Below are 13,729 nucleotides of genomic sequence, written 5' to 3'. Positions count from 1 at the left end.
GTGGTAGATTCGAAATAGAGCTGTTCACAGAAAATGACATTCAATGAATCCACAATAAATTCATTGTGCACAGTGTGGTTAGCTGACCACCTCTGTCGAGACAGATGAACAAGCAGTCAATGAGTTGATTAGTAGAATCGAGGCTAGTTATTGAAAGGGCTGTCTTGACAAGAGGCAGGAATGTTCCATTGAGCCTGTTGGTCAAAACAAACTATGGAGGGTTTATTATTCAGTGTTCCAGAGCTGTTGTCAGTAACCAAAAGGACTTCTGTACAGACATAATACATCAGTAGGACTGATACAGCACAGTTTTATGTGAGGCCACTGCTCCAGAAAACTAGAGATGCTGTATGATAGTGCTGTATCACCTCAGGCTCTCCTCATAGGAATACTGCTGAAGAATGAGGAGAAGAGTGGGGAGACCTGTCCTCATGGTGTGTCTGCAGGGATGGATGGAGAGATGAGTGTTCAGTCCCATTCATTGCCTCTTCTAGGTGGACTTGGCTCTATTCAATCAGATCCGCTTTAGCCAATATCCGATAGCGGTTAGAGCTGTCAAATCCACTCAGCCAGCACAGCCACAAGTGGCTCCTGGCATTATACCTAACACAGACATTGCCATTGGATCGCAATTAGTCGTATTATCAGAAACCCCATGCAGCATTGTTCAAAAATTAGAACACTGGAATGTGAGATGTAATCTACACCTCCATTAGGATGATAGAAACCATCATTATTTAATTTAAAGAGTTTTACATTTGAATGTAATTATTTCTTATATAGCCTACACTTTCTCGTTCTGAACTTCTAACTTGAGTGGGGCGGGTGTTGCTTCATGACAATGATCGCAAGAGCAGCTGCTCACCGATTTGAAGGCTCCAATGCAGTTCCACCTCTGATTTGCCAAATCATCCTCTATTTGGGTGTCTGCTATCGCCAGTTAACTCTTTATCTGATTCAATCTACGCCTTGGTTGCTTTCGCAAGCTTGGTTGGTTGCTTTCTCCAACCAAGTCACGGATCAGATCCTGAGTGTCGCAGCCGTCTAAGGCACTAGTTTGGACCACATCCTCATTTTAAGTCCAGTAGCTTTCAAATATACAGTATTCAGCAAACGGAAGTATACATATAGTATATTTCATCTCTAACAAAACAAAACATTTAGTTGAAAATGACAGACCATTAAAAGGTTTTGTGACCATTTTTAAACCATTTCATAAAATAGTATTTGTTATTCTAATCTGTGATAGCAGCAGATCCTATTCAATAACATACATTATGCATACAAATAGACTTCTTACAGTTCTTTTTAATCATCACTTTCAGATTAACAGGAATTTGCTCCTTGTGGTCAGCTGACAGTAATCCAACCATTATGTACTTGGATGTGCTTCCAACACAGCTACTGTACCTTAATGTTAAGTCATAGTGCACAACACATACATGTGCATTGAGGGGGAAGTGATTCTCATTGGTCCTTATTTGAGTTCCCCAATAAATCCATGTTCATCAGCCAAGTAGGTAAATGTCATTTCTAAAGCAGTATACATTATGATGTTGTTGTCAAAATCAGCCAGTTTAACTAATAAAGAAAAAGGGATGTGCGAAATAAGGAGACAAATAAAGAGGGGAATAGGGAAGTACTTTAAATACAAATGTATTTCCTACACATAGATTTTCAGTTCCTGTGACTTTTTGGACATGGATGCCATTAATCCCAGTATGTGCGAAGGGAAGGGATATAAGAACAGAGTAAGAAAGAGAGAGAGAGAGAGAGGGAAAGGAGATCATATCATCTCGAAGTTGGTCGGTACTCCTTGGGCACCCCGGCCATGTTCCTCTTCTTAAGGGCAGCGTCTACAGTCATGACCAGTTTGTCAATGCTAGCACGCATCTCGGGTGTGTACGGGTCATACTCTAGCTTACGCAGGCCAGAGCGCTTGAAGTTGCCATCCTTCTGTCCCTCTACACAGAGCAGGCGGTCCTCGGCCACCTCCAGGCCCAGAAACAGGACCATGTCCTTGAGCTTGGAGAACAGCTCCCTCTTCAGCTCTTCAAAGTGGACCACGTGGACGTTCCTCCCATAACGCAGCCAGTCCAGTGTGTGGGATGCCCACCAAGGAGCATAGTTCTTCACAAACTCAGGCCACTCTGCAAAATAACACAGGAAGCAGATTTATTTCTATTTTTTTAAGGGTACACAATTGAGCCCCGGATACATCAAAGTGTAAATGATTCTAATAAAACATTTGAAGAAAACACCCATAAATGGGGCACTATTGGCTGAATGAACAGCAGTAAAGAATACAATTTGAGAGAAGCAGGTCATTTCTGCAGCTCTAAACATCCCCAGGGATTCCTGGGTAGTGAATTCAACAGAGGAGGCCTCTCTTCTAGCAGGCACATCCTTTTTTTTCAGCAGGAAATTAAGCTGGGAAGAAAGGTACCCACCCCCTTCCCCCATCCCCTTTCCCTGCAGAATAATCTTCAAACACTGATGTTATTTCATTTGAGAGGTCTGGTGCAATTCAGCTAGTGTAATCACAGCAATAATGCATTCTCTGAGACACGGGCTTCCTTAAGGGGATTAAATTAATGACATGGAACAAAGCAAGTTTTAGTCCTTTTAGCAGACAGACAGACCTGCTGCAGTCTGAGAGGCTCAGGAATTACCACCAGGGTCAATGGAGAGCTGCACGGGAGAGCATACTGTTGAGCAGGTAACAGCTAGGACAGAGATCTCCTGTTGTGTACCAGCACCCCACAGTCTACACTGTTGTTCAATTGGCTGTTAAGACAGTTCACTTCACCATACCATTTTGGAATACTTTACTGGAGAAACTTTCCAATCATTTATAATCTACAGTTCATAAAGGAATTGGCAGGCAAAGCCAGGGCTGCATTAGCATGTACTGTATCTTTACTAGGAGGAGAGGGATGCTTGTTAAAGTGTAATCCCTGCTGAGTTAGCAGTGCAGGTTTGGGGATTCCGATGATATGGGAGTGGAAGCTACACTGCCACAGTGAACTACAGAAGGACATTGCATGTTAAAGTGAAACAGAGAAACTGTCTGCCACAGTTCTCTTCTCAGATAGCAACACAAAATCTAGAGGCCCAAAACATCACAGCTATTGAATCCCCCTTGAACAAACCTCATGTTTTGTATGCCAAGCCCAGGAAGGTTTGGTTAAATAACTACAGTAGACTGTCCTAATCAGAGCAGGAAAGTACAATTCAACCATTTGAATGTAGTATGTGAATGGATAGACGTTTGTTTGCGTGTCAGCTAGTTGGGATTCAGTTAGAAGTCAGAATGTGCAGTTCATTTCTGGCCATGGACCAAGGTTGTTGAGCTCCTCTGGAAATCAGGAAGTACAGAATGTTAGCCTCTAAGGACAATATGAAAATGTGAAAGTAGTTGGGGCCCATGGGGCCAAAAAGCTAATACAGTAAAGTGAAAGGAGCTGAGTGAATAACTGAATTATGTAGCCAAGGGACAATTGTTGGTTTAGAGATTGTCGGATAATGTTTTTGACAAATTCAATCATCCACATAATCATTCAGAGACCACTTCCGAATATGACACATAGCCTACTGATACTTATGCATGTGTAACATTCAAACTCTGGCCAAAATAAGTTATGCCCACAAGGTAATTGTATGAGGCTACAGTGCGTTGAAAGGCAACAGTAACTCTAACGTTCTTACACAATGTCCTGTTGACTCAGATATTCCATCCCAAACTGCACCCTATTCCCTATTTAGTGCAATACCCCTATGGGCTCTGGTCTAAAGTATTGAACTTTATAGGTATTATGGTGTCATTTGGAGCACGCCAGTGACTCTTCTTCCCTCCAGATCACAACTGGCAGCTATCAGAAAGCCTTTTCTCTCTCTAACGCTCTTACATCATCGCTACACCTACAAATAAAAGAGAAACAATCATGGCAGACAGCAGTCTGAATCTGCTGATGGTTTCGAATGCTGGGGTCTGCAAGTCTTCATCTCTCTCCCAGGAAAATCTCACTGGAGATGTCAGATAGGAGCCGGTTGCCATGGTTACCAACCCACTCGAGTGTGTCGAGGGAAAAATAGATAATGCGACAACACAACATAAAAAAAAAATCTGCCTGTTGGAGAAGCTGAAATTGAGAAACTCTTATAACACGATAATCTGTTTATGTTTTTATTTTTTTATCCGAAGACAATTCTAATTGAAAAAGGGATTGTAGAGTCTAGAAAGAGTGCAGAGAAACTGATCACTCAAACTTGTATTTTGGAGCAAATATGCAAAGAGAAGTCTTATCTCTGAAAGGCTCTTATCTTAAGCCTATTATCTTATCCCTTACTCTTATCTTACCAACATATACCACTGTTCATTTCTCAACATGTATACTGAAAGGTTAAATAATTTGTCTCCTCCCCTTCATCTACACTGATTGAAATTGATTTAACAAGTGACATCAATAAGGGATCATAGCTTTCACCTGGTCAGTCTATGTCATGGAAAGAGCAGGTGTCCTTAATGTTCTGTACACTCACACATCTATTGCACATCTGCTGTACTGGTCTCACAAAACAAAGCATAACCCAAAACTACATAGTGACAACATACTGGCACTTCCTCAAGGTCCTGAGTAAGGTCTTATCTGACTTATCATTTCCTGTTCTCTCTTAGTGTTAATGCAGAAGGCAGATCTCTGATCCTGCGAAGTCCAAAACCCCATTCTATCATTCATACATTACCAGTCAAAAGCTTGGACACACCTACTCATTCAAGGGTTTTTCTTTCTTTTTACATGTGGTATCATGTAGTAACCAAAAAAGTGTTAAACAAATCAAAACATATTTTATATTTGAGATTGTTCAAAGTAGCCACCCTTTGCCTTGATGACAGCTTTGCAAATTGTGGCTACTTTGAAGAATCTAAAATCTAAAATATATGTGTTATTTCATAGTCTTGATGTCTTCACTATTATTCTAAAATGTAGAAAATAGTACAAATAAAGAAAAACCCTTGAATGAGTAGACGTGTCCAAACTTTTTTCTGGTACTGTAAATTGAAATCCTCTGTGGTTTACCACATTAGTTTATAAGGAGAGAGCCACTGAACATTGGCACACAGTAGCATAATGGAGGAAGGGCACATCTACATTATACCAACCCTGTTCATATCTGTTGAGTTCACCTAGTCATGACTCATCAATAATGCAGACAATTGGGTAAAACTTTACATTACCCTTATTACTGTGCAACTATACTCATGTAATTACTGTGTAACAGTATTGTAAATACACACTGTACTTACACTGTACTTACAGCAGTAACCCTATTAACTTTAGCCCTAACCCTAGCCTCTTGTCCACATTCTGGCTCAACCCCAACCCTAAGTACAGTATAAATAAAGTGATATAAAGAGAAATGCCAATAGTTGTTACACTGTAATTACAGCAATAATTACATAGCAATAAGGGCACTGTATCATTGGCTGAAGTCTCACCTTTCCCTCTCCAGTGGGCCTGTGAGGCAAATCCAATATGGCCGCCGTACTTGCGGTTGAACTCAGCCATGAGGGCTTTATAAGGGTTGCGGATCATGACGATGCTGGCGTCAAAGGCTTCAATCTCCTTCTTGCCGCTCTCATGTGTTTTAATGCAGACGTTCCTACCACTCCGCCAATGGTCTCGCTCACCTTTGAAGCCTTTTAAAAGAAAAAACAACAACGACAAAACGTGAACATGCTTAAAAGTGTAATTTTTGCTGTTTAAGTGACTGTATGACTTCCCAATGTATAACTATCCAGTACCCATGTCACCTGTTACCTCCAGGTTAGGCCTACAGTACCTTTGTTGTAGAGGGAGCCATCAAAGTAGTAGCTGCCTGTGTAGAAGCCAGTGGCCAGCTCTATGAGGTGGCGGGCCCAGGTGTTGCCAGCCCCGGGGAAGCTGGCCAGGGCCATCAGCTGCTTGGAACGCGTGGGCAGGAAGTGCCGGTCCATACAACGGTTATCTGAGGGGACACAGAAAAGAACACAGGTCACACATGTGATACACAATAATACATGATAATACATGAAATACTCCGAATTATTTGTGTTCCTTCCAAAAAATGTATTATGAACCAGACACAAACTTTAAATACAATACTAGCTGGAGAGTGAGTGAGAATGTCAAAGTGCCTATGTACTTTAGCATGACACTAGGAATCTCAAAGGGCCTCTGTAAGCCCCTGAATGACTGGTGAACATAGAAAGCTATTTCAGGGTCATACATCCTACATTTCACATTTTTGAGAAGGGGGATTATTTAAGATGTTCTTTGAGGAGGTAGGGTTTCGGGTGCTTTTGGAAGATGAACAGGGACTCTGCTGTCTTGCTTCAGGGGGAAGCTGGTTCTACCATTGGGGTGCCAGGACAGAGAAGAGCGTGGGCTGAGCTGAGCTGAGCAGGAGCTGTCCTCCCTTTCTGAAGGGGTGGGAGGGCAAATAGACCAGAGGTGGCAGAACGGAGTGCTCGGGTTGGTGTGTAGGGTTTGATCATAGCCTGAAGGTAGGGAGGGTAGTTCCTCTTGCTGCTTCGTAGGCAAGCACCATGGTCTTGTAGTGGATGCGAGCTTCGACTGGAAGCCAGTGGAGTGTGCGGAGGAGCGGGTTGACATGGGAGAACTTGTGAAGTTTGAAAACCAGGCGGGCTGCAGCGTTCTGGATAAGTTGCAGGGGTTTGATGGCATAAGCGGGGAGCCCGGCCAACAGCAAGTTGCAGTTGTCCAGATGGGAGATGACAAGTGCCTAGACCTTGAGCAGACAGGTGCTTCTACTACAGAGAAAGAACTGGGCAAAGGTAATGTATATCGCCATTGAAATCCAGTCATTGCTTCAAATGTCCTGCACTATACAACACAATGACCCTCATGACCTAGAGACTGACTCAGTAGATGTGTAAGCTTTGTGAGTAATGTGGTTGGTGTGAGTGGAGCTCTGTGTTGATTATGATGTTGTAACTCTGGAGGCTGTTTAACCCTTTACACTGGTGGGAATTGGCCTATATGGATAGGGCTAAATGTAAATGTTGCATGGTAGCAATTGAAAGGGAACAGTTAGGAGATTATGGTGTTAGGTTCTAATTCTCAGAGTAAAAAACTCAACGGACACTATAATAGCTTAACCAAGTTAATTCTTCCCAGAGGGTCAATACAGCTGCATTCAGACAAAAACATTTTCACACAAGCACTGATATTTAACCCTTCCTCCTAGGCTGAGTCTCCTCCTACACATCTGAACAAACATTGTATCTTTACTGCTAGGCAGGAAACTAAGTAATACATCCATAAACTTTTCTTTCTCCCTTAACGTGACTTGAACTCGACCCCCTTCATCACTAATCCATGACTCTCTCCCCTTATCAATGCCTGCCACATGTGATCGCTTCCCTGCACCCAGCACCTTACAAGCTTAATTACACACACTATATACCTTCCTCCCACAGATAAACATTAACTTCTGGTCTAGACCCTCTAACCCTAAGTACTCAATCTTTCAATAGGATCCCTGATATAATGTAAACGTTATACATTACCCTCTCTCCCTCGGTGACATGAATAAGCATATTTCAAATTCTCAGAACCCAACAATGGGAAAGTTATAAGATCAAAGTTGAGGACACAACAGTTCACCTGACACAAGACTGAATCCAAACATTACCCTGTTGATTTTATGTGCATTTTACATTTACTGTACTTTTCGCTGCCTGTTTTGATAACTAAATCGGAGAATACTCTGGATACATTCAGTAACATGATAAGAATATTCCTGGGAAAATGTGGCGTATGTACAACAAATAGACAAAAAAAATGACAAAGGTTTGAGTGAGAGGACAAACTGGTGTCTCCACATGGCCACACGTCTCTCCAAAGTGTGCACAGTTCCTAAGTCATTTCAAAGCACTCTTATGACGCAATGAAGAGTCTTTAACTATAAGGTTATTTTTGAGCGCTCCCAGCTGTGCTGTTTACCACACTTTTAGTTGTTTTGTTTGGAACACAACCCTCCTACTTGACAGTAGCCAATTTAAATCTGCTGTGAATAAGAGTAAATGCCCATTCCGAGAGCAACACTCACACACTATAGCAAGAGAGCAGGGAAGGGGTGAAAAAGTAGGCTGTGTCGTTTTCATAGTATCACTTTTACAGTATTGACTCATTTTGACCTCAACTACCTCTTACCCCCAGCACATTGACTTGGTACCGGTACTCCTTGTATATAGCCTCGATATAGTTATTTTATTGTGTTACTATTTCCTTCTTACATTTTAACTCTGCATTGTTGGGAAAGGGCTCTTGAGTAAGCATTTCATGGTAAAGTCTACACCTGTTGTACAGTACCTGTCAAAAGTTTGGACACCTACTCATTTCATGGTTTTTCTTAAGTTTTACTATTTTCTACATTGTAGAATAATAGTGAAGATATCAAAACTATGAAATAACACATATGGAATCATAACGAAAAAAAGTGTTAAACAAATCAATATATTTTATATTTCAGATTCTTCAAAGCAGCCACCCTTCGCCTTGATGACAGCTTTGCACTCTTGGCTTTCTCTCAACCAGCTTCATGAGGTAGTCACCTGTAATCAATTTCAATTAACAGGAATTTTTTTCCTTCTTAATGTGTTTGAGCCAATCAGTTGTGTTGTGACAAGGTAGGGGTGGTATACAGAAGATAGCCCTATTTGGTAAAAGACCAAGTCTATATTATGGTAAGAACAGCTCAAATAAGTAAAGAGAAATGATAGTCCATCACTACTCCAAGACATGAAGGTGAGTCAATCCGGGAAATGTCAAGAACTTTGAAAGTTTCTTCAAGTGCAGTCGCAAAAACCATCAAGCACTATGATGAAACTGTCTCTCATGAGGACTGCCAGAGAAAAGGAAGACCCAGAGTTACCTCTGCTGCAGAGGATACGATCATTAAAGTTAACGGCACCTCAGATTGCAGCTCAAATAAATGCTTCACAGAGTTCAAGTAACAGGCACATCTCAACATCAACTGTTCAGAGGAGGCCTTCATGGTCTAATTGCTGCAAAGAATCCACTACTAAAGGACACCAATATAAAGAAGAGACTTGCTTGGGCCAAGAAACACGAGCAATGGACATTAGACCAGTGGAAATCTGTCCTTTGGTCTGATGAGTCCAAATTTGAGATTTTTGGCTCCAACCGCTGTGTCTTTGTGAGACGCAGAGTAGGTGAACAGATGATCTCCGCATGTGTGGTTCCCACCATGAAGCATGGAGGAGGTATGATGGTGTGGAGGTGCATTGCTGGTGACACTGTCAGTAATTTATTTAGAATTCAAGGCACACTTAACCTGCATGGCTACCTCTGCAGAGATATGCCATAACATCTGGTTTGCGCTTAGTGGGACTGTCATTTGTTTTTCAACAGGACAATGACCCAACACACCTCCAGGCTGTGTAAGGGCTATTTGACCAAAAAGGAGAGTGATGAGGTGCTGCATCAGATGACCTGGCCTCCACAATCACCCGACCTCAAGCCAATTGAGATGGTTTGGGATGAGTTGGACCGCAGAGTGAAGGAAAAGCAGCCAACAAGTGCTCAGCATATGTGGGAACTTCTTCAAGACTGTTGGAAAAGCATTCCAGGTGAAGCTGGTTGAGGGAGTGCCAAGAGTGTGCAAAGCTGTCATCAAGGCAAAGGGTGGCTACTTTGAAGAATCTAAAATCTAAAATATAATTAGATTTGTTTCTCACTTTTTTGGTTACTACATGATTCCATGTGTTATTTCATAGTTCCCATGTCTTCACTACTATTCTACAATCTATAAAATAGTAAAAATAAAGAAAAACCCTTGAATGAGTAGGTGTGTCCAGACTTTTGACTGGTACTGTATATCTGAAATGCAGCCATATACACAACAACTGTCATTTTGCACACAAGAAATCACGCTACAGTATGTTGAAGAGAAGCACCACAAAGACTGATAGGCCAAGACGTGCTCATTAAAACAGCACAAACCGTAACCATCAATTTAGGACCATAGCCAGTCAACGCGATGAAAGCATTACACTAGATGCACTGCCAATTTCGCCACCACCTGAGTGGCACAACCAACTGGCTACATTGGTCATTGTCCCTATACCCATCAATAACTCAAACCTGTATATCTATCAATAGCAATTGGACCTGCAAAAGCAAGCAATAACATTAAAAATCACAGTAAAAAGCAAAGGTCTAAATTGTACATTACATTCAGAAATCAACCAAACAATCAGTAGGCTTACATGAGGGAAAACCAATGAATTAATAATTATGTTGTTGTTTGCGCAATAAAAAAAATGGCCCCTTATAAATGCAATCTTGGTCAGGTGGGCATAATTTGAAAGCTTGTTCTTTTGCCAACATGACTAGGTTATAAAATACGATCTTACAGTGTTAGAAGAAAGGAGTCATGAGCAATGTTCTCTCTAATTTTGGCGGGCACTGAGGGCATTTTTGGTCTTGTGTGCGGAAACTTGAAGTTGTGCGAATTTTGTGCAACTTCCAGGCCGGGTTTACAGTGAACACTGAGGCTGTACCCTTACAGTTTTAGACAGTAGCCAATAGGCTATTGTGGCTATTTCGGTATAATGTAGCCCTACCAACAAAACCAATGGAGCAAATCCAATAACATGTTCACATGGAAATAGATTTTGATTTCTATGACATAGCCTACAGTAGCCTATATGTGGTGTTCAATGCAGGCCTACATTGCATGAGACTTTTTAAAAGGTTTTTACATTATGAAGGGCTTGACATTAATTAATGATTTTTTACTTGGTCTGTAACACCATAGGCCAAATACTGTAGGTGACTGTAAATTGCATTGTATGGTGCAAGAAACCACTTTACAAACTACAATTAATTATTACTACCATACAGATAATTAGACAATGTAGGCTATCCCTCTGCATATTGGCGTATATTGAAGCCAGTCTCAAAATACAACACTGCCCCTTTAATTAAGACACAAGCTTTTTTACCTGACTGGCTTTTCAAAGACAGCTTGAAATGTAGTCTACACGTGTTGTGCTCTTGTAGGAAGAAGCAGTAACTCCCCATTGCTGACCTATACTTATCTATAGCTGGGTTAAGAATATCACCCAATGTTCACACGCGCGGCTCTGAACTCTTGATCTGAAAAGTGCATTCACTTGCGGGTGATTGAAAGACCGCTCATGGGCTACCCCGCCAATATAATTTTACTCCATTGCGCTCTGGCTCTGCCAACAACAAAATGATAGACTCAAGCTTGCAAAGTTAGATTTGTTATGGTTTGTTGCATTGAACAGGGGCTGATATAATGTTGACTAGATCACAGGAAAAACGTGATCTATATAGTGCGAACTCAGTAAAGTTCAATCTCTTGCATCTCTGCACAGTTTAGTATTTCGTCTGCGCGGCAGTCCTGCAGGAGGTGTGCACGCGCGCAATTTAGAGGGAACATTGGTCATGTGAGGCGGGTGTTCCGCTATGAATTTTCTTCACAATAGACAAATATGGGTTCATTCTGTTCAGAACAACCCAGGGTATGAAGCAATGTCATCTTGTAACTGTACATCAAAGATAGTGATCATAAATGTTGACACTGTATATGACATGAGTTTTATGACATGGAAATGTGAAGTGCACATTTGGACTCAGGGGTGTTTGGCTTGCTTGTTTGACATCAAAGCTGTATTTATTATAATCCTGAACTTCTTATCTTTCAAAATACATCTAGTCATCCTAATTTACATCATTTTCCTCACTCAGACAACAAAACGTGCAAAAGTTGCCCAATTAGCAACTTCTTGTTGCATGAGGTGCTTAAGTTCAGAACGGCTGTCAGTCAAACTCGACTCCTCTGATGTAAAAAACTACAGACCAGTATCACTTTTTTATTTTCTTTCCAAAACACAGCTATCTCTCTCAGAACAATCTTATTGACCCTTACCAGTCAGGCTTCAAGACGGGTCACTCAACCGAGACTGCTCTTCTCGGTGTCATGGAGGGAGACTGCTCTTCTCTGTGTCATGGAGGCTCTCCGCACTGCCAAAGCTAAATCTCTATCCTCTGTTCTCATCCTCCTAGATCTATCCGCTACCTTCGACATAGTAAACCATAAGATCCTCTTCTCCACCTTCTCGGGGCTGGGCATCTCAGGCTCTACACACTCTTGCATTGCATCCTACCTGGCATGCCGCTCCTACCAGGTGTCGTGAAGAGGATCTGTGTCTGCTCCACGTACTCTCAAGACTGGTGTCCCCCAGGGCTCGGTGCTAGGCCCTCTCCTCTTCTCTCTATACACCAAGTCACTTGGCTCTGTCATATCCTCACATTGTCTCTCCTAGCATTGCTATGTGGATGACACAACTACTTTTCTCCTTCCCCACTTCTGACACCCAGGCTGCGACATGCATCTCTACATGCGTGGCAGATATCTCAGCTTGGATGTCGGCCCACCACCTCAAGCTCAACCTCGACAAGACAGAGCTGCTTTTCCTCCATCACAGTTGGCAACTCCACAGTGCCACCCTCCCAGAGTGAAAATAACCTTGACGTGACCCTGGACAACACGACCCTACCTCACACAGGAACCGGCGCTGGTCCTAATCCAGGCACTTGCCTTATCCCGTCTGGTATACTGCAACTCGCTGTTGGCTGAGCTCCCCACTGGTGCCATCAAACTCCTGCAACTTATCCGGAACCCTCCAGCCCGCCTGGTGTTCAACCTTCCCAAGTTCTCCCATGTCACCCCGCTCCATCGCATATTCCACTGGCTTCCAGTTGAATCTCGTGTCCACTTCAAGACCATGGTACTTGCTTACGGAGCAGCAAAAGGTACTGCCCCTCCCTACCTTCAGGCTATGCTCAAACCCTACACCCCAACCTGAGCACTCCGCTCTGACAAACTCTGGTGTTTTGGCCCTCCCACCTCTGCAGGAGGGCAGCTGCTGCTCAACCTAGTCCAAGCTCTTCTCAGTTCCACCATTGGGCTGCCAGGACAATCTTTCCCCTGAAGCTAGAACAGCAAAGTCCCTGCCTATTTTCCCGAAAACATCTGAAACCCTACCTCTTCAAAGAGTATTTTAAATATTCCCACAGCACCCCTTCTCACCACTAGCTTTGACTTTGTACTCACTGTGATATGTGGTTGTCCCACTTAGCTATCTTAACTGTAAGTCTGTAACTGTACGTCAGTCTGGATAAAAGCATCTGCTAAATGACTAAAATGTAAAAAAATAAATGTAAAAACCCATACAGCACTGTGAAGCGCAGAGCCTGAGCTCTGATGTTATTAATAGCATATTACTTACAGCCACTGGGCCCAATTTAGGTGCTTAACAGAGCCTAAACCTGCCATTTTCAACCCGTTAACGGGTATGTGTGTAAAGGGCTACAGAAGCAAGAGATGCTACAGTACATCAGTAATGTGTGCTGAGACAGCTGGGAATGCACAGGCCTTCCTCATACTGGAGCAGAAAGTAAAGGTCACATAAAACATGGCCAGTGAATAGTATAAAATATATAGCTTTTTAAACAACTACACAGTAGGCTTCCTTTTTTGAGTTGCATTGACTGTTGTTTTTAATGGTATCCTTATAATATGACTGGTCCAGACCAGTATGTTGTTGTACACGGTTTATTTGAGCCTCTATTTCCGCTTCTGAATGTAATTAGAGTTGCTACAGCAC

At 42.3% G+C, this 13,729-nt stretch overlaps 1 protein-coding gene across 9 annotated transcripts in view; it reads right to left on the bottom strand.

Annotated features, from left to right (window-relative positions):
• Positions 1 to 1,288: 1,288 nt before the first annotated feature.
• wscd2 (WSC domain containing 2) overlaps positions 1,289 to 13,729 on the bottom strand; it is a 75,650-nt gene continuing 63,209 nt past the window's right edge. For all 9 annotated transcript variants that reach the window (XM_014161198.3, XM_045703161.2, XM_045703163.2 and 6 more), the window contains 3 exons: positions 5,845 to 6,009; positions 5,501 to 5,701; positions 1,289 to 2,150 (listed from right to left, as the gene is read on the bottom strand). In XM_014161198.3, the coding sequence (XP_014016673.1) occupies positions 1,792 to 2,150; positions 5,501 to 5,701; positions 5,845 to 6,009 (725 nt within the window). In that variant the 3' untranslated portion in view covers positions 1,289 to 1,791. The remainder of the gene's footprint in view (positions 2,151 to 5,500; positions 5,702 to 5,844; positions 6,010 to 13,729) is intronic.

The sequence above is a fragment of the Salmo salar genome, chromosome 20 (assembly GCF_965601325.2).
Source record: "Salmo salar chromosome 20, fSalSal1, whole genome shotgun sequence".
NCBI lineage: Eukaryota > Metazoa > Chordata > Actinopteri > Salmoniformes > Salmonidae > Salmo > Salmo salar.
The sequence above is the reverse complement of the archived record's forward strand: the minus strand, read 5'-3'. Positions and strand labels throughout refer to the sequence as shown.